At 35.4% G+C, this 19,379-nt stretch overlaps 1 protein-coding gene across 4 annotated transcripts in view; it reads left to right on the plus strand.

The window, feature by feature from the left end:
• Positions 1-3,950: 3,950 nt before the first annotated feature.
• Positions 3,951-19,379, plus strand: part of mon2 (Mon2 homolog, regulator of endosome-to-Golgi trafficking) — a 46,043-nt gene continuing 30,614 nt past the window's right edge. For 2 of the 4 annotated variants that reach the window (XM_069305870.1, XM_069305871.1), the window contains exons 1-10: positions 3,951-4,276; positions 6,243-6,437; positions 7,626-7,757; positions 7,919-8,101; positions 8,266-8,405; positions 8,746-8,860; positions 10,405-10,530; positions 17,076-17,273; positions 18,682-18,858; positions 18,972-19,204. In XM_069305870.1, the coding sequence (XP_069161971.1) occupies positions 6,327-6,437; positions 7,626-7,757; positions 7,919-8,101; positions 8,266-8,405; positions 8,746-8,860; positions 10,405-10,530; positions 17,076-17,273; positions 18,682-18,858; positions 18,972-19,204 (1,415 nt within the window). In that variant the 5' untranslated portion in view covers positions 3,951-4,276; positions 6,243-6,326. The remainder of the gene's footprint in view (positions 4,277-6,242; positions 6,438-7,625; positions 7,758-7,918; positions 8,102-8,265; positions 8,406-8,745; positions 8,861-10,404; positions 10,531-17,075; positions 17,274-18,681; positions 18,859-18,971; positions 19,205-19,379) is intronic. The other 2 variants (XM_045762871.2, XM_045762872.2) reach the window with 1 other exon arrangement.

Raw genomic sequence — 19,379 nt, forward strand, 5'->3', positions numbered from 1 at the left:
TAATTATCTTTCTCAACATTATTTTAATCACATTTTGTTTTCTTAGTTTGTGGATGGAATTGACTTAAACAACTCGTCTTTCAATGAATTCCACTTACCAACCAATGTACAGGGAACAAGAACATTTTTACGTCTTCAAATAAGTTGCTTGTTCAGCTTTCACTGATGTCTCCTTGTCCTAACTTTCTTTTTAATTTAAACAGGCTTGTCAACTTCATTGATTCCCCTGAATTTTACACATTTTTCTTTATTATGAAAAGAACTGTGTGTTGTTGTTGTTTAGTTACTGTATCATGGGACTTTGTTATTATATAATCCAGAATCAGGCTGGAATATCAATACCTATGGCTGATGGCTGCACATAATGAATCGCCCATGGTGAGCTTTCTAATTGTAAATTATGTGAATAAGAGCTGTGGAACACTCCCCAGCACTGTATACAGTATATGTGATTTCCATGCTACCAATAATTTCAGACCAAATGGAATGAGATACTTAGAGCTCTGTAACTACTTCCCATGTGTATATATAAATATATATATATATATATATATATATATATATATATATATATATATATATATATATATATATATATATATATATATATATATATAATATACAGAGTAAATCTACCCCAAAAGTAATGATTTATTTGTCTATTTGTAATGATTTATTTGAACACATGAATTCTGGATGATATTCTTGTGCTCTACCCAGATTTTGCTAGTGCAGGCTAATGGATTAGACTTGCATTTCATGTTCTCTCTTGATTCCATGTATGATTATAACCATCCTGTGAGTTGGAGATATAGGAAGTCATAGTTAGCTTTTGATCTACTCTGTCTTGAAACTGAGAGAAAGCACAAAAAGAAGACAGGTGGAAGCTGGAAGCACAAATGAGCCAAAGGAATGTAAGTAAGTACTTGTATCCTGTATATGTAGTTAACAAGTGGAATGCTTTCAAGAGAGGAAATTGTGGAAGTCACCTCCATCCACAACTTTAAGGCCTGATTTGACAGAATTTGAAAGTCAAGAGTAGATGAAATACAACAGGTACAAGGCTAGTAGGCAGGGCATTAAGGACTAGACCTCACTTCCCTGTAGATACTACCTTGTAATCCTTCAAATAGCTTAATAATAATAATCATAAACAAATTGCCCCCTCCAAAAAAAAAAAAAATATGGTTTCACGCTCAACAAGCCACAATTTAGGACAAAGCGGATATTTTTCCACCCTATAAGGTTATAAATTCATGGACCTGCTTACTATTTGAAGCCCTGAGTGCCAAAACATTGCTGCAGTTCAAAATCTAGTTGGATAAAATCATCAGGAAAAATGGGGGGACCTATGACAAGCTGCTAGCTTCTTGTCCTTGGATTTACTGGGCGCAAATCCTTAACTGTAGCCTCTGTTTAACTCAACAGTAAAATGGGTACTTGGTTGTAACAACGATTCTTCGCGGCGGGGATCGTATTTCAGGGACCTGCCCGAAACGATACGCATACTAGTGGCTGTACAAGAATGTAACAACTCTTGTATATATCTCAAAAAAAAAAAAAAAAAAGAGGTGGGTGGCCCTTGGGTAAATTTAGGTTACTTGTTCAAAATTTTAAAAGTTTGCAGTGTTGTTGGTCCTGTGGCCTCTCAAACGTTCCTAGTATGAGAGTTAATTAGTTCTGGGATGCTTTTTCATTGTTGAACTTTTCCAAAGTAAATATGTTCTGAAAATAAGGTCTCCATGCTTTGCTACAGTAGTCCAAATGGGGGTGCACCAGATATTTGTATAGTTGAAGAGGATGTCTGTGTTTGTCTGTTCAAGGTATGAGGTCAGATGTTTGGGGCTAGTCTTACTAAACTTTGCAGGGTGACTGGGGGATATAGGGCACACTTGTGGGCAGGGCAGGATTGTCTCCCATGTCCTCTTTATAGGGGAGTTAGCCTCTATGCACCCATTAAAAGGAGAATCGGGCCCCCCATGCCCACTTATATAAAATTAGTAAGAGATGAACTATTGGGGACTGATTCCATAGTTTTATAATTTCATTATATTATGAAGTGGCTCCCAACACAATTGGCACAACCTTTTTGGATTGACCTAGACATCTATATATACTACATTATATATAAATATATATATATATATATATATATATATATATATATATATATATATATATATATATATATATATATATATATCAGATGTTTATTCAGGTAAGGTATATACATACAAGTGATGTTACATTAATGGATTGATATATAGATAGAGCTAGTACATACAATGCCTAAAGCCACTATTACGCAATGCGTTTCGGGCAAGAAAAACATTAATATCTAGAACTTAATACTAATTGAGCATAAAGAATAAAAAGTGTTGAGAACAAATACAAATAAAGATAAAAAAAAAAGGGGGAACATGACTGAAAAAGCAGCACAAATACAATAGGTTGACAAACAGTGTTGATTAAAAAAAAGAAAATAACGGACATGGGTTGACAATAGAGGAGTGAGGTAGGTTACAGGGAATTTATTAGGTAGTGTTTAGTTTTTATCTTAAACTGGTTGAGAGAGGTACAGTCTTTAACATGGTTGGGAAGGTCATTCCACATTCTGGGCCCCTTGATTTGTAGAGCATTTCTGGTTTGATTAAGTCGTACTCTAGGAATATCAAAACTGTATTTATTTCTGGTGTGGTGCTCATGGGTTCTGTTACAACCTTCTATGAAGCTTTTGAGATCAGGATTGGCATTACAATTTAGCGTTTTGTATATGTATAGTACACATGAGAGAATGTGCAGTGACTTAATGTCTAACATATTCAGGGATTTGAATAGGGGTACCGAGTGATGTCTGGGGCCAGAATTGGATATTGTCCTAATAGCAGCTTTGTGTTGAGTAATTAGAGGACGTAAATGATTTTGGGTAGTAGAGCCCCAAGCACAAATACCATAGTTGAGATATGGATAGATAAGGGAGTAATAGAGAGTCACCAGGGCAGGGCGTGGTACACACATATATATATATATATATATATATATATATATATATATATATATATATATATATATATATATATATATATATATATATATATATATATATATATATATATATATATATATATATTATACACACCCTCGATATATAGGTTCAAACACACCCTCGATATATAGGTTCAAACACACCCTTATCGAGGTTCTACCCTCAATAAGGGTAGAACCTTCGACAAGCCGCCGGCTTCCTTTGCCCCTCGTCGAAGGCACTAGGGTTAGTGGCCCTTAGGTAAATTATCAGCTTAAATGCGGCTTCCTGTCGCCAACAATGGTATGCCAAGCCAATATTTGGACCGTTTAACCTCAGTAGGAAAATTTTGCGACGCAAGATGCTGAACAATCAATTTCTATATAAGGAGAGCCAATATTAAGCTATAGTTGACACGACTATAACCTTGGCGGGGTACATAGTCTTCCAGGCTTGGTGCCTTCTTTTGATAATTACTTTCTTAACCATGCCGGTCAGCCGCTCCCCCTTAATTTTAATTTTAAACCTCCGCGGGTTGTGAAATTGGACGGCTCCTGAGACAAGATATTTCTTTACACGTTAATACGTTTTAAGTTTATCTTTTAGAATATCGTATAAAGCTCACATTTTTCATCGTCAGTTTGGTTATTTAAATGGTATTATATGCATAATTTCATCTGACAATTTCATAGGCATCTTTAACAACATTGAATTAAATACCCTTGAGAAAAACAACACTGATGATGACAGGAGTTAACAATTTGCATATAATGAAGCAGTTAGCAGTGACAGGCCTGGGAGGATCGGAGGCTCCTGGTGCTCCCAAGAGCGCATTTGGAGCCTCCGCTCGCCAGCTGTTTCACACCTTATGGGTTCCAAACCTCTATATCCGGATGTAAACAAAGTTTTTGTTTCCCTTATAGGCAGACACAGCAAAGTGGACTTTTGCACCGCTTGCCAACTCAGCTGGGAGTGTTTTGATACTAGATATACATATCGTTTGCCTCTACATCCCATGCAAATGAGAAGGATGTCATCAAGAGGATGTTACACTGACTGAGCGTCATAATAATAACTTTGGACTGAAGGTTAGTGATGCAGAATCCCGATAATACACGTCAACCATAACCCTTCACCTGCCTTGACTCCTGGGGCAGGAGTGTACGTGTTGGGTCAGAGGTCGTCATTCCGGACTCCTCCGTTGCATCCTTTTCATTACAAGAAACACAGTGTAAGAACATAAGAACAAAGGTAACTGCAAAAGTCCTATTGGCCCATACGAGGCAGCTCCTATTTTTTGTAGTGTAGGTACACTACTTGTTACTGTATAATCTTTTAAGTCAGTTGCTGACTGTATACTATGTTGGTAATTCCTTAAAAGTTCATACTTTTAATTACTGTATATATATACATGTAATTGGCTAAATTCTGAACTTTTGACTATATGAATGAAGGGAAAATATATGGATAGTAATTCAATAGAGTAACAATATGCAAATTCACTATTTAATTTTAACAGTTTCCTATTTTGGGGACAGGAAGCCAGTTAAGCTTGTCAAGGTCTGACAAGCCAATGGCTTATCACCCCTCAGGATACAACCCACAGCAAGTGGCTAATACCCTAGTACGTATTTACTGCTTAGTGAACAGAGGCATCAGGTGTAAGGAAACATTCCCAAATATCTTTATCTACTCAGAAATTAAACCTAGAACCAATAAGTTGTGTGGGTACCAAAGTGTTAATCTTAGGACTAAATGTGTCATTCAGTGACATTATTTAGATATGGAAAAGCTTGTTTCACACCATATAGATTCTGAGTATTTCATGTTATATTATTTCCCTCATTGCTGGTAATTGCAGTCAAATATCCTTAATGTATAATATTATACCTCTTGATCTTGTTATTCTATACTTTCTGAATGGTGGGTGGTATTCTATGAGGGAATTACACTTCCATTATTTTTTTCTTGTCCCCAATGCTTTGCTGATCCCAGTCTTGGAGAAATTTTCAACCTCAATATATACACAATGTGTTAAATTATTTGCCAGGCTTCTGGCATTTGTATAGAAACATTTAAATGCGTCACATTGTTCCTAGGGGCCCAAGAGATTGATTCTGCATTCTGCACATTTTCACACTGTATTGTCCCAGTGGTGTTGTACCTGCTTGTCTTGGAGCTTTATTGTTCTGATTCACTGTGTAGAGGATTTTGTTCTCTCCCCCTTCTATCTTTATCACCTGTCCTCTTCTTATTTTTTCCTTTGAATTATTTTTCATCACCTATGATTTCCTGTTTCTATTACCTTACCTTGAGGTTACTTTGAGGTGCTTCCGGGGCTTAGCGTTCCCGCGGCCCGGTCGTCGACCAGGCCTCCTGGTTGCTGGACTGATCAACCAGGCTGTTGGACGCGGCTGCTCGCAGCCTGATGTATGAGTCACAGCCTGGTTGATCAGGTGTCATTTGGAGGTACTTATCCAGTTCTCTCTTGAACACTGTGAGGGGATTGCCAGTTATGCCCCTTGTGTGTAGCGGAAGCGTGTTGAACAGTCTCGGGCCTCTGATGTTGATGGAGTTCTCTCTCAGAGTACCTGTTGCACCGCCGCTTTTCAACGGGGGTATTCTGCACATCCTGCCATGTCTTCTGGTCTCATGTGATGTTATTTCTGTGTGCAGGTTTGGGATCAGCCCCTCTAATATTTTCCACGTGTAAATTATTATGTATCTCTCCCGCCTGCGCTCAAGGGAGTACAGATTTAGGCTCTTTAGTCAGTCCCAATAGTTTAGATGTTTTACTGAGTGGATTCTAGCAGTAAAGGATCTCTTCACGCTCTCCAGTTCAGCAATTTCTCCAGCTTTGAAAGGGGCTGTCATTGTGCAGCAGTACTCCACTCTAGAGAGCACAAGCGTTTTGAAAAGTGTCATCATCGGTATAGCATCTCTAGTGTGAAAAGTTCTTGTTATCCAACCTGTCATTACCTTCTATTTAATTAAATCATGTTTTAATAGAACCAGTGTTGACAAAAATGTGCTGTTCATTTTTAATAACTGAAGCACATAATCTTTCTTAGATTAACTGATGGGGTGGGAGGCATGCTATCATAATTAAATTCACTCGAACATTTGGTTTTCCTAGCATGCACTGACAGTTGACACATTGTATATTATGTCCTTGTGCAAAAAAATGCTAAAATGTTTATCTTATCCTTGTTTACAGAAGTGAACGGCTAACCACATTTTATAAACTGTGGTTGTGAAACACGATTAACTGAGACATAAAGTCTCTGTTGTTTACATCATTATGACAGCCACATCTAGTGAAGGAAAAGCAGCCAAGATGCTTGATGCTCTGCAAAGTGACCTTAAATCACTTTGCATGGAAACAAAAAAGAGGTATCCACATATCAAAGATGTAAGTTGTAATCATCTATAGCTTGCTGTACAAGTTGAACGCTTTTATTCTCTATTTTCATGCTGTTAGGTATTTCTTATAGAATTATAAATGATTTTCTTTTAAGTTCCAGTTGTGTGCTGGCTATCACACTTGTCATGCAGGTGAGGTGTTATGGGTTAGTTAAATTTCCAGGAATGCCAAAACACTTTAACACTTCCCCTGTGTCATTTGCTATTTGTCCCCAACTGTGATTGGGGACCTAGATGCAAATAGTTTCTTCAGTTAAAAATTACAAAGTTTTATTTAAATGACAAAAAAAGTTAGGAAACAGATTAACCTGCAAAATAAGTACAGTAACTCTGTATTCAACAAATATTCTCAGAATAAATATAGTGCACCAGGAAAATACTGGGAAGGATTACAGTATGTGCTAGGGAAGGTAGGGTGCTAGAATATCATTCTGGGAAGATTACAGTATACATTAGGGAAGGTGGGGTGCTAGAATAACATGCTGGGAAGATTACAGTATACATTAGGGAAGGTAGGGTGCTAGAATAACATGCTGGGAAGATTACAGTATACATTAAGGAAGGTGGGGGTGCTAAAATAACATGCTGGGAAGATTACAGTATACATTAGGGAAGGTAGGGTGCTAGAATATCATGCTGGGAAGATTACAGTATACATTAGGGAAGGTAGGGTGCCAGAATAACATGCTGGAAAGATTACAGTATACATTAGGGAAGGTAGGGTGCTAGAATAACATGCTGGGAAGATTACAGTATACATTAGGGAAGGTGGGGGGTGCTAGAATAGCGCAAGATATAAAAATGGCAGAATTATAAGTGTCAATAAATAAAAGATGCAAGCTATTAGTAGGAGACACGATAAAATGTATTGCATGGGTGATTAAGTTTTGAGAGATGATTCATGAATTAATTATTTAAAAGAATCTAAAGTGCTATTGTGAAAGAATTAAATGGCTATTCTCTTCCCTGTGTATGGTGATGGGGGTATTTTTACTGTGCTCAGGCTAGTGCCACTTGAAAGATTGTTATACAGTATTGTTACATAAGTTATGTCTTATGAACTTAAATTTATTATTTAGTATGTAGATTTGAAGTGTTTCTTAACAAATTTAAAGGATATTTATTTTTCTGAGATGCTAAACACACATTCAAATTTACTTTTTCTTAATTTTTAAAGTCGTGTGAAGAAGCAATCATCAAGGTGCGTGGGGCCTCGATGAACCCTCAGTCATCCTTGTCTCAGATCACTTCCCAGATACTCTATCCTCTTGTTCAAGCAACAGAGACCAAGGATCCAAAGATTGTCAAGGTTAGCATCTTGTGTATAGTATATATATATTTTGTGTGTTCTTTTCATTCTTATCTTTTATAACAATGAAATTGATTTAACTAAAGTAGATTTTCAATTATATTTAAATATCTGAAGTAACTCAAACACTTTGTATATATTAATTGTTTTCTTCCGAAAAGTTGTCTTTAGGGCTTATTCAGCGGCTGATAGTGGCAGATGTGGTGGATGTGAGCAGTGGAGAACATGTGGTAGAGACATTATGGATGCTTATGGAGACAGGCATTGAGGAACTGAAGGTACTGCAGACCGTAACGCTTCTCCTTACCACCAGCACTGTCATTCAGGGACCAAATCTTGCTAAGGTAAAGGCTCTGGATGAGTATTCATTCTGTCTAGTGAGAAAAGGTACAATATGTAATAGCTTATAGGCAGATGAATAGCTAGCTTGTTGTGACAATAATACAGATATCCAAAGATTTACTTATCATTTAAAGAATTAAAAAACTTTTGTTTTTATTTTGCCCAGGCTCTTGTTCTGTGTTTTCGCCTGCACTTCACAAAGGATGCTACAGTTGTAAATACTGCTAGTGCAACTGTCCGACAACTTGTTAGTGTTGTGTTTGAGAGAGTAGTGGCTGAAGATATTAAGCATGTTAAAGAAGATGGGTAAGTTATATTGTAATTTAATGGCTTTTATTTATATAACTCATTTATTTAATAAAATAACTCATGGACACAAGAGCAGTTTTTTTGTATCTGTAGTCCTTCTGGGTGACTAAGGTAAAGAAGTCTACTACCATCAACAAATAACCTTTTATACAAATTCTGATGATATATTAAACATTCATTGATATCCTGGTGTAAGCTCTGCTCAAGAACATACTTAAAGTAGTAATGTGCAAAGGTTTATGTAATATACCTTTTATTATATGCAATACAGTAGTACTAACATAAAAATGCCTACTTTTTAATTGGGATTTTTTAGATAAATGTTACATCATTGCAGAGGTACTGAGGATGAAGGTGATGAAAATGTTAGCTTGGAAGAGCTGAAAGTTCTGAGTGCTAATTCACCAAAGACACTGAGGCCTGCTGCTGCTGATGCTTATCTAATGTTTCAGGTTTGTTTTTGCATCCCTACAGGTATGATGGAAGATAAGGGTAGTGCTCAGTCAACAGCTACAGACAGTAACTGTTCACCACCAGTAGTGGTGCACTGTTACAGGTTTTAATGCTGCTTAATTAGCAAACAATATCAATTAGCTGGCCAGTTAGAGGATACAGGAATTTCTGATAAAAAGATTTGAAATCCTCATATTTGGTCCAAATTTTGTATTTTGTTCACAAACTATATGATATGCATCCTTTTCTTTTTTCTTGTCAGAAACATCACTAGTACAAATTCTATTCAAACATAAACAATTCACAAAACACAAACAAACAATTCATATGCTATGTATGCCAGGTATGTATCCCAGTAGGTCTGGATACTCTGGAGAAAACATCGCATAAATAAGCTTATTTTTACAATTTACAGCACGGTACAAGCTTTAGTAAAACATTTCTGAAATATAAGTGCATTTTTCTATAAATATTTACAAATAAAAAGTGCAAGATTAAACAAATTAAGAGAAAAAAGGAAGAATAGGTGATTTAAATTACCTACATAATGAGCGAATGACACAAGTCTCACTGCATTTCTCTTAGAATTTTGGAGTAGAAATGAATAGTCATATGATGATGGTGATTTGAGATTACTGCTGCCATGCTAATATTTGTACTGGTTCTGCTACAATTCCTGCTACCCAATTCATTTCTGTATTAAATGGATTTCACTGCCTCTGTTTGAAAAACATCGTCTTTGATAGCTGGTCAGAAAATGTTATGAAACAGTCAATTGTCATTTTGTAAAATGTCTGATTGCACATTGCCTTAATTGGACTGGATGGTAGAGCGACGGTCTCGCTTCATGCAGGTCGGTGTTCAATCCCCGGCCGTCCAAGTAGTTGGGTACCATTCCTTCCCCCGTCCCATATCAAATCCTTATCCTGATCCCTTCCCAGTGCTGTATAGTCATAATGGCTTGGTGCTTTCCAAATTAAAATAAACATATATTAATATTCAGATCTGTTCATAAATAATTGTTATATATGCACAGTATGCAAATTTTGGTGAATGTATTGCAAAATAAACATTTGCCATATAAATTGTGGCCATGTTGCTCCACAAAAATTTTTTCATTTTGGGAATAATAAATAAATTTCAAATAACCAGATAATGATACTTACAGGAAGTGTGTCCTCAGTAATCCACAGGGTATGTAGTGCTGTACATAATTATTTATGAAAAAGTGCTAGGCCATTATGACCATATAGCACATGGAATGGATACAAGGAATGGATAGGAGCTAGGATAGGATGATGGAGGGAAGGAATAGTGCCTAACCACTTGGATTGTCTGGAAGCATACACCAACCTGCAAGAAGTGAGGATGTTGCTGTATTAGCTACTTGAAATACAGTACAGTAGTTGGATGTTACAATATTCTAATGTATGTGTTGTAGGAAAATACCCTTTGAATTGTTCCTGATATGTTATTTTCAACCCATTTGAATATAAATAAATATTAAAAATATTTCTGTGCTTACTAATTAAATATTCCACAGGACTTGGTGCAGTTAGTGAATGCAGATCAACCATTGTGGCTTCTTGGTCTAACAGAAATGACGCGAACTTTCGGGTTGGAACTTCTGGAATCCGTCCTCACAACATTTCCGACAGTTTTTTACAATGTAAGATATTTGGTGTTTATATTTTATTTAATGTTCTATACATTTATTTCTTACCACTGTTAGGTATTTTTGACAATGAATTTCACAAATTGATGCTTGCTAACATGTTTGTACCAGATTTTTTTTCTTTTTATCCCTCGCAATTTTTAAATCGGTTTTGTGATCTGAATTAATAACATCTTTGTCCTGCACTTTCTAGTAGCAACCTATTTGTTTTAAATTTTATTTTGTGATTAGTGTTTATATTTGAACTACTATGACTTTTAAATTAAGAGTGTATTAATACAGTTTTAATTGATTTTAAATAATAAAGCATGAAAATAAGATTTAAAACCTATAAACATCTTGTAAAGCAGAGAGAAAACTAAATAGTTTTATTAAAAGATTTTAATTTAGTTTCATGTTTCACATCAGCCATGAAAGTTTAATTTAATTTCTGACTCTACATACATTCAAATACGTAATATGCAATCACCATTTTCCTAGACTAACCACTTCGTGATTTATAATATAATAATTAAATCATTTTATAATTATTTGGGTAAGGTAGTCCAGGTAAGTTGTCTGTCAAAATAAGTTATTCCAGATAAGTTTTACCACTTGGCTGCTGTGAGGTACCATACGGGCAGCTTTTGTATGCATCCGACCAATTCATGTATGTTAAGTGCGATCCAACATTGATTTTGTGTGTGTGTATTATTTTGTGCAATCGCCCATTTTTGCATGTTTAACCAATAGTGGCTAAAGGTTCTATCATTTTTGAAGGATGGGTTGCAAAAATCGGGCTTTGGATGGATTTGAATAAATCTAGATACATCTAGATCCTCAACATGTGAGGATGTTGTGCTCGATTGCTACATGGTGGCAGTGATCTAGTGGGCCATTAGTTAAGTAGGGGCCATACAAGACGATACACTGTCTGTTGATACAAAGTTGCATCTCGAAAGACTAATGAATTTTATGTGGTGCACTTATGTCTAGATTCTGGGCAGGATTGAGTTTTTTCTAATGTCATTCTAGCTCTTGTATAATTCTGCAGAACAGGTTGAACATATTTTCACTGTGTGGTGTAGAATGTCGACCTATCTTGATTGCTCCAGATCCTAATCAGAGGCCAATAGGATCTTAATTTAGGAAGTAACCAAGCATACTGCTCAGAAAAATGCTTTTCATGGGTTCTCAATACATTGTTTCTATTTAATAACATCTTATTTATTTTTCAAGAGTTTTGTTTAGGAATTCTGTTTTATTTTTATCTATAATATATCAGACCTTGAGAAATAATCAGGTTCATTATTTCCCAGACATTTATTTTCTTTTAAAAATTTTTACGTTAAAAGTCAGGGTTGCCCGTGTCGCTGAGAACATTTGGCCTAGAACTCCTTACATCAATCCTGAGCCTGTATCCAACAGTGTTCTACACAGTGAGTGGCATTTGTGCTGTGATATGTGTTTGTGTGTTATTTTTTGTCCTCATGAGCACACTTTCTCGTATGGCTTAAACACTTGTTTTTCAGTGATCCGTTTGGCATGAAATGTGATTTGTTTGAAAATTTTGAAGTTGTTCATTTTGCTTTAGAGGCTGTTTATAAACTTGATTTTTGTAAATTTGACATGTGGTATTTCTCTCACATTTTATGGACTTTATAGAAAAACATACGTCGGTTAATAGTGTTGTAGGATCAAATATTGTAGTAGACAAGCTTTATATACATATGGACAATAATGGAAGTATTACAGCAGTCAAAATTTAGGGAAACATAAAAGATGAACAAAAATGAGTTTGTTTTCTTTCTTGCTTTTACACTGTGCCATACTGACACTGTGCAGGACATAAAGCACACAGTATTTGTAAGTTTATGGTCAAGATGTCACTCGCTTGGAAAATTTATTCGTTTCTTGTTTTTGTTACTTCTGTTTAATTTAAGTATCCCCTATTCATTGGTACACTTAAAGGTTTCTTGCCTTGTTTATGTATTTTAAATTTTTGTTTTAATTTTTTGTAGTTTGCTCCTGATTGAGAATTTCAGTACTTTGTTAATTCTTTGTATATATCCCCGCTTCTTGAAAGTGGCAAATGGGGGTTATGATAATGGATGAATGAATAAATATGCTGAGAAACTCATAGAGTTTGGACTTAAATAAAGGCTTATCAGTTACCATGAGTATGTGATGACAGTGTGAACTCCTAACACATTAAACAAAACTTTTATCTTGCTTACTTTCTTTGCTACTTAGAGCTGGTTAGTCTTCCCACAGCAAGGCCTCATACTAAGCTATTGCTTTTTATTTGGGTTTATTCACTACATCATCATGGAAGATGAAGATATATATGTTAACAGTACAGTACAGTGTAATACTGTAATGTGTAACCAACAATAGGCACACATAGGAGACCCTAAAACAAAATGTAGAAATTCTAAAGCAAGTATTTCAAGCACCAGATGTGAGACTGCCTTCCGACAAGGCTATTTAAAGCAGACTACAGTACTCTATTATCATTAAGTCTTTACACTCAGGATGTGGTTGACTTTGAGATATGATAGATACATGCAGGTTGTTAGATAGATTGGTAGGTCAATATGTGCCAATTTGTAACTATGTAGAATGTCTTTTATTATCATTCAGATTCTGTAACTTTGTATATAAATAAAGGGATTTTATAACCTTAAGTATCATGTACAATAAATGACTGATGCATTTTGGACGATGTAGGCAAGTGATATTCTTTGTGAACTAATGTCTTGTCAAATCTAAACATACAATTTAATACTGTATATAAATATCTGATGTAACATTGTAACAAGTATTCTGTCTCGTAAACAAATACATAACTTAGTCATATCAACAAATAATTGGCCTATAATGTAAACAGGTGACTAATTATAGGTGTTTTGTGTTTTTGACTTGTTTATATATATATATATATATATATATATATATATATATATATATATATATATATATATATATATATATATATATATATATATATTTATATATATATATATATATATTTATATATATATATATATATATATATATATATATATATATATATTTATATATATATATATATATATATATATATATATATTTATATATATTTATATATATATATATATATATATATATTTATATATATTTATATATATATATATATATATATATATATATATATATATATATATATATATATATATATATATATATATATATATATATATATATATATATATATATATGTCGTACCTAGTAGCCAGAACGCACTTCTCAGCCTACTATGCAAGGCCCGATTTGCCTAATAAGCTAAGTTTTCATGAATTAATTGTTTTTCGACTACCTAACCTACCTAACCTAACCTAACCTAACTTTTTCTGCTACCTAACCTATTCTAACCTATAAAGATAGGTTAGGTTAGGTTAGGTAGGGTTCGTTAGGTTAGGTAGGGTTCGTTAGGTTCGGTCATATATCTACGTTAATTTTAACTCTAATAAAAAAAATTGACCTCATACATAATGAAATGGGTAGCTTTATCATTTCATAAGAAAAAAAATTGAGAAAATATATTAATTCAGGAAAACTTGGCTTATTAGGCAAATCGGGCCTTGCATAATAGGCCGAGAAGTGCGTTCTGGCTACTAGGTACGACATACCTAGTAGTATGTCGTACCTAGTAGCCAGAACGCACTTCTCGGCCTATTATGCAAGGCCCGATTTGCCTAATAAGCCAAGTTTTCCTGAATTAATATATTTTCTCAATTTTTTTTCTTATGAAATGATAAAGCTACCCATTTCATTATGTATGAGGTCAATTTTTTTTATTAGAGTTAAAATTAACGTAGATATATGACCGAACCTAACGAACCCTACCTAACCTAACCTAACCTATCTTTATAGGTTAGAATAGGTTAGGTAGCAGAAAAAGTTAGGTTAGGTAGGTTAGGTAGTCGAAAAACAATTAATTCATGAAAACTTAGCTTATTAGGCAAATCGGGCCTTGCATAGTAGGCTGAGAAGTGCGTTCTGGCTACTAGGTACGACATATATATATATATATATATATATATATATATATATATATAACTGAAAACTCACACCCCAGAAGTGACTCGAACCCATACTCCCAGAAGCAACGCATCTGGTATGTACAAGACGCCTTAATCCACTTGACCATCACGACCGGACATAATGAGGTGATAGCCGAGGCTATTTGAACCACCCCACCGCCGGCACTCGGATAGTTATCTTGGGCATAGCATTTTACCGAATCACCTCATTCTTTGGGGCAACACGTGAGGAACACAAATGCGAACAAGCCTGAATGGTCCCCAGGACATATGCAACTGAAAACTCACACCCCAGAAGTGACTCGAACCCATACTCCCAGAAGCAACGCATCTGGTATGTACAAGACGCCTTAATCCACTTGACCATCACGACCGGACATAATGAGGTGATAGCCGAGGCTATTTGAACCACCCCACCGCCGGCACTCGGATAGTTATCTTGGGCATAGCATTTTACCGAATCACCTCATTCTTTGGGGCAACACGTGAGGAACACAAATGCGAACAAGCCTGAATGGTCCCCAGGACATATGCAACTGAAAACTCACACCCCAGAAGTGACTCGAACCCATACTCTTCTGGGGTATATCTACCCATACACTTCTGGGGTGTGAGTTTTCAGTTGCATATGTCCTGGGGACCATTCAGGCTTGTTCGCATTTGTGTTCCTCACGTGTTGCCCCAAAGAATGAGGTGATTCGGTAAAATGCTATGCCCAAGATAACTATCCGAGTGCCGGCGGTGGGGTGGTTCAAATAGCCTCGGCTATCACCTCATTATGTCCGGTCGTGATGGTCAAGTGGATTAAGGCGTCTTGTACATACCAGATGCGTTGCTTCTGGGAGTATGGGTTCGAGTCACTTCTGGGGTGTGAGTTTTCAGTTGCATATGTCCTGGGGACCATTCAGGCTTGTTCGCATTTGTGTTCCTCACGTGTTGCCCCAAAGAATGAGGTGATTCGGTAAAATGCTATGCCCAAGATAACTATCCGAGTGCCGGCGGTGGGGTGGTTCAAATAGCCTCGGCTATCACCTCATTATGTCCGGTCGTGATGGTCAAGTGGATTAAGGCGTCTTGTACATACCAGATGCGTTGCTTCTGGGAGTATGGGTTCGAGTCACTTCTGGGGTGTGAGTTTTCAGTTGCATATGTCCTGGGGACCATTCAGGCTTGTTCGCATTTGTGTTCCTCACGTGTTGCCCCAAAGAATGAGGTGATTCGGTAAAATGCTATGCCCAAGATAACTATCCGAGTGCCGGCGGTGGGGTGGTTCAAATAGCCTCGGCTATCACCTCATTATGTCCGGTCGTGATGGTCAAGTGGATTAAGGCGTCTTGTACATACCAGATGCGTTGCTTCTGGGAGTATGGGTTCGAGTCACTTCTGGGGTGTGAGTTTTCAGTTGCATATGTCCTGGGGACCATTCAGGCTTGTTCGCATATATATATATATATATATATATATATATATATATATATATATATATATATATATATATATATATATATATATATATATATATATATATATATGTATATATATGTGTATATATATATATGTATATATATGTGTATATATATATATGTATATATATGTGTATATATATATATGTATATATATGTGTATATATATATATGTATATATATGTGTATATATATATATGTATATATATGTGTATATATATATATATATATATATATATATATATATATATATATATATATATATAATTTATATTTATATTTATATATTATAATGTACAGTAATTGTGTTGTCTTGTGGAGGACAGTAGTGTGCCTGTGGAAGATATGCAAGTTATTTATTGCTGTATTGATATTGGATCTAACTGTTGAATGTATTTCAATTCTTGTGGACACATTTAGTGTTTACAGTTGCATATATACAAGTCACAGACATTACAACCATAATTACTTTGCTCATTTTCAGTTAATTTGCCATGAAACCAATTGAACTCTTTCCTTATGATTGATGAACTATACCATCTAGTATGATAAACCGATTTGCATAATATTTGCTGATCATGGAGTTCCTTTTATCATCTATGTTTCTAATACTTTACTTTGATTTCAGTGTATGTATTGTAATTTAAAATATTCAGATACATTTTTATATTGTAATACAGTATCTTTATCCTGACCTTTCAATAAATTTTGGTGAGTTTCTTAAAGTGTGAAGAGATTACTATGAAAGTGCTTTAGAAAAAGCCTTCACTCAGGTCATTTTTCTATATTGTACATTACAGTGAGACTTTGTAATAGGTTCTGTGAAGGTAGAAAAATCCAACCAAATTACTATCAGGTAAAATTCTGTGTATTCTAATCTTCTCATATATTTCCAAATTTGTATTCATTTCCCATTTGTTATTCCTGTAACTAAGTAATATTCATCATAATTTCTTGATGTAAAAAAAAAAAATAATTTAATAAGTTTGCTTATATAGTAATTTTTTTTCAGCACCCAGAGTTCAAGTTTCTATTGAAAGACAGAGTGTGTGCTCTGGTTATTAAGTTGTTCTCTCCAAACATCAAGTACCGAGCCTCAGTGCCTGCCAGCGTTCAGCAGGCAACACCTCTGGACAAGCCATATTTTCCCATTGCCATGAGGCTACTCAGAGTTGTGTCAGTTTTGATACAAAAGTATTATCCTCTATTGGTAAGTCTATGGTACATTTCTGCAATATTCATTACTCAGATTATTATATTGCTTATCAAAAGCTATTCTTTTAAATGGCCATTCTCTGTGTAATTTCATCATTGCATTTGGGTGGAAATTTATGTAATTCAGTAAGTTAGGGCAGTTATGTGATGCACCATATTGGTTATTCTAATGGCTTTATTTTTGGTAGCAGCTGTTGTTAGATGAGACATATTAACTATAATTTATTTGTATTACTGTGCACTATTATTAAATGGATTCCTTCAAATGCTCTTGGTATTTGAGTTCAGTTATCTTAAGAAATTCTACTTGTATTTTAATTTGTCTAATTACAGTAAAAGTTTATGATGTACAGTATCTTCATATTGTAGCAATCGCTTTGACTGAGCAGTGGAATTATCCTGGAGCTACACAAAGAAATCATAATGGTGTGATATATCAATAAGCAAATCATTTGGAGCAATTACCCATAGGCCAGAGTGTAGGTCGGCTATTTGTAAAACCTGGTTGTGGCACCAGTTGCAGTCTCCAGATTCTCCCAGTGAACTCGGTAGAGTTCCAGGTTGAATAACTTTTGTCCTGGTGTGATCAAAAGTTCCTCTTTTTGCCGTATCAGTCTGTATCTGAAATCTCAGTGCTCTCCATGTTCATGGGTTATCAAATGTGTTGGCGACCAATTTTTTCCAATTTTGTCTCTTCTGGCTGATGGAAAGGTAGTGTCGCCATCCTGTGGATATGACACTCATTCATCCTACTTTAGCAGGTAGACCTCTTTGTATCCAAATGAAATCATAAACTTCCTATTTATAAAGTACGGCTCTCTCCATGTTTCTAATCGATCAATCACTTTATTCATAAATGTCTGATTTGTACATTCATAGTTGGGGACATTCATAGTACTGTACATTCATTGTATGCATATATAGTTGGGTCTGTTTACAAAGATTTATAGTGAATTATTTACTTAATAGAAAGTAATAACAACTGCATAACATGAAATATTTGATGATGAGAATTCAGTTCAGAGAACTGATATAAATTAAGCATTCACTGAATTTATATAAAAAAAGGTTTCACACTTTCAGCTCTCTGTCAACAGATTCTAGGGCTATCCTGGATCAAAATCGCTTCCAACTATGACTGAAGCTGTTTGTATGATCAGATTATGCAAATAAAGAGAGAGAGACATCCCTCTCCATCCACACTTGCTCTTTAAGACATTCATAGACCTCAATGTCGAGTCCTTTCTATTTGTCAGCAATGATTTATTTTCTGTGCTGGCATGTTCCTACCATGTAGTAATGATCCTGTTTAGCTGGGTTTAATTTAAAAAAGAAATTGCAATATTGTACCTTATAATTTATTGAGTTCATTTATAAATTTATATTTTTATAAACATTTTCAGGTCACTCAGTGTGAAATATTTTTGTCATTGATGGTGAAATTCCTAGATGGAGATCGACCAATGTGGCAACGTGGCCTTGCCTTAGAGGTGCTACACAAGCTGGCTACTCAGCCTAACCTGCTGCAGTCCTTTTGTACCAATTATGATATGAAGCCACATGCTACCAAAATATTTCAGGTATGCTGTATCATGCATATTGTTCATGCTGCAATACTAATGATCATTTGTTGTTTGTACGTCAACATTTTTGTGACGACACTCAAAACGTACTCGTTGTCAATTTCTTTCAGGATATAGTTAACAGCTTGGGTGCATTTGTGCAGTCACTTTTCATCTCGCCGCAATCAAGTGCCGGTGCTCAGCTGGGAGGAGGAGGCCAGGGAGGAGCACAGGGTCAGTCTCCAGCACTGTTGGCTGGGATGCCTGTAGGTCCAGGTGTTTCCCCTCAGCCAGCATTCTTCTACAGGGGGGTTTACCTTCCCTTGTGTGTTAACATTCCCACAGGACAGGCAAAATCTTCATAGTAAGTTTAACATTCATTTCTCTCTTTGAATTCTGTTGAAATTAAATTGTATTTAATTTTATGCTGATATTGGCACTTTCATATGAATGTTAATCTGTATGCAAATTATAACGTATGCTGTTTCATATATTGTGGAGTGATATTACTTCTCACTCGTTATTGAAGGATTGGTTTG

Source organism: Procambarus clarkii, chromosome 56 (assembly GCF_040958095.1).
Source record: "Procambarus clarkii isolate CNS0578487 chromosome 56, FALCON_Pclarkii_2.0, whole genome shotgun sequence".
In the NCBI taxonomy this organism is placed as follows: domain Eukaryota; kingdom Metazoa; phylum Arthropoda; class Malacostraca; order Decapoda; family Cambaridae; genus Procambarus; species Procambarus clarkii.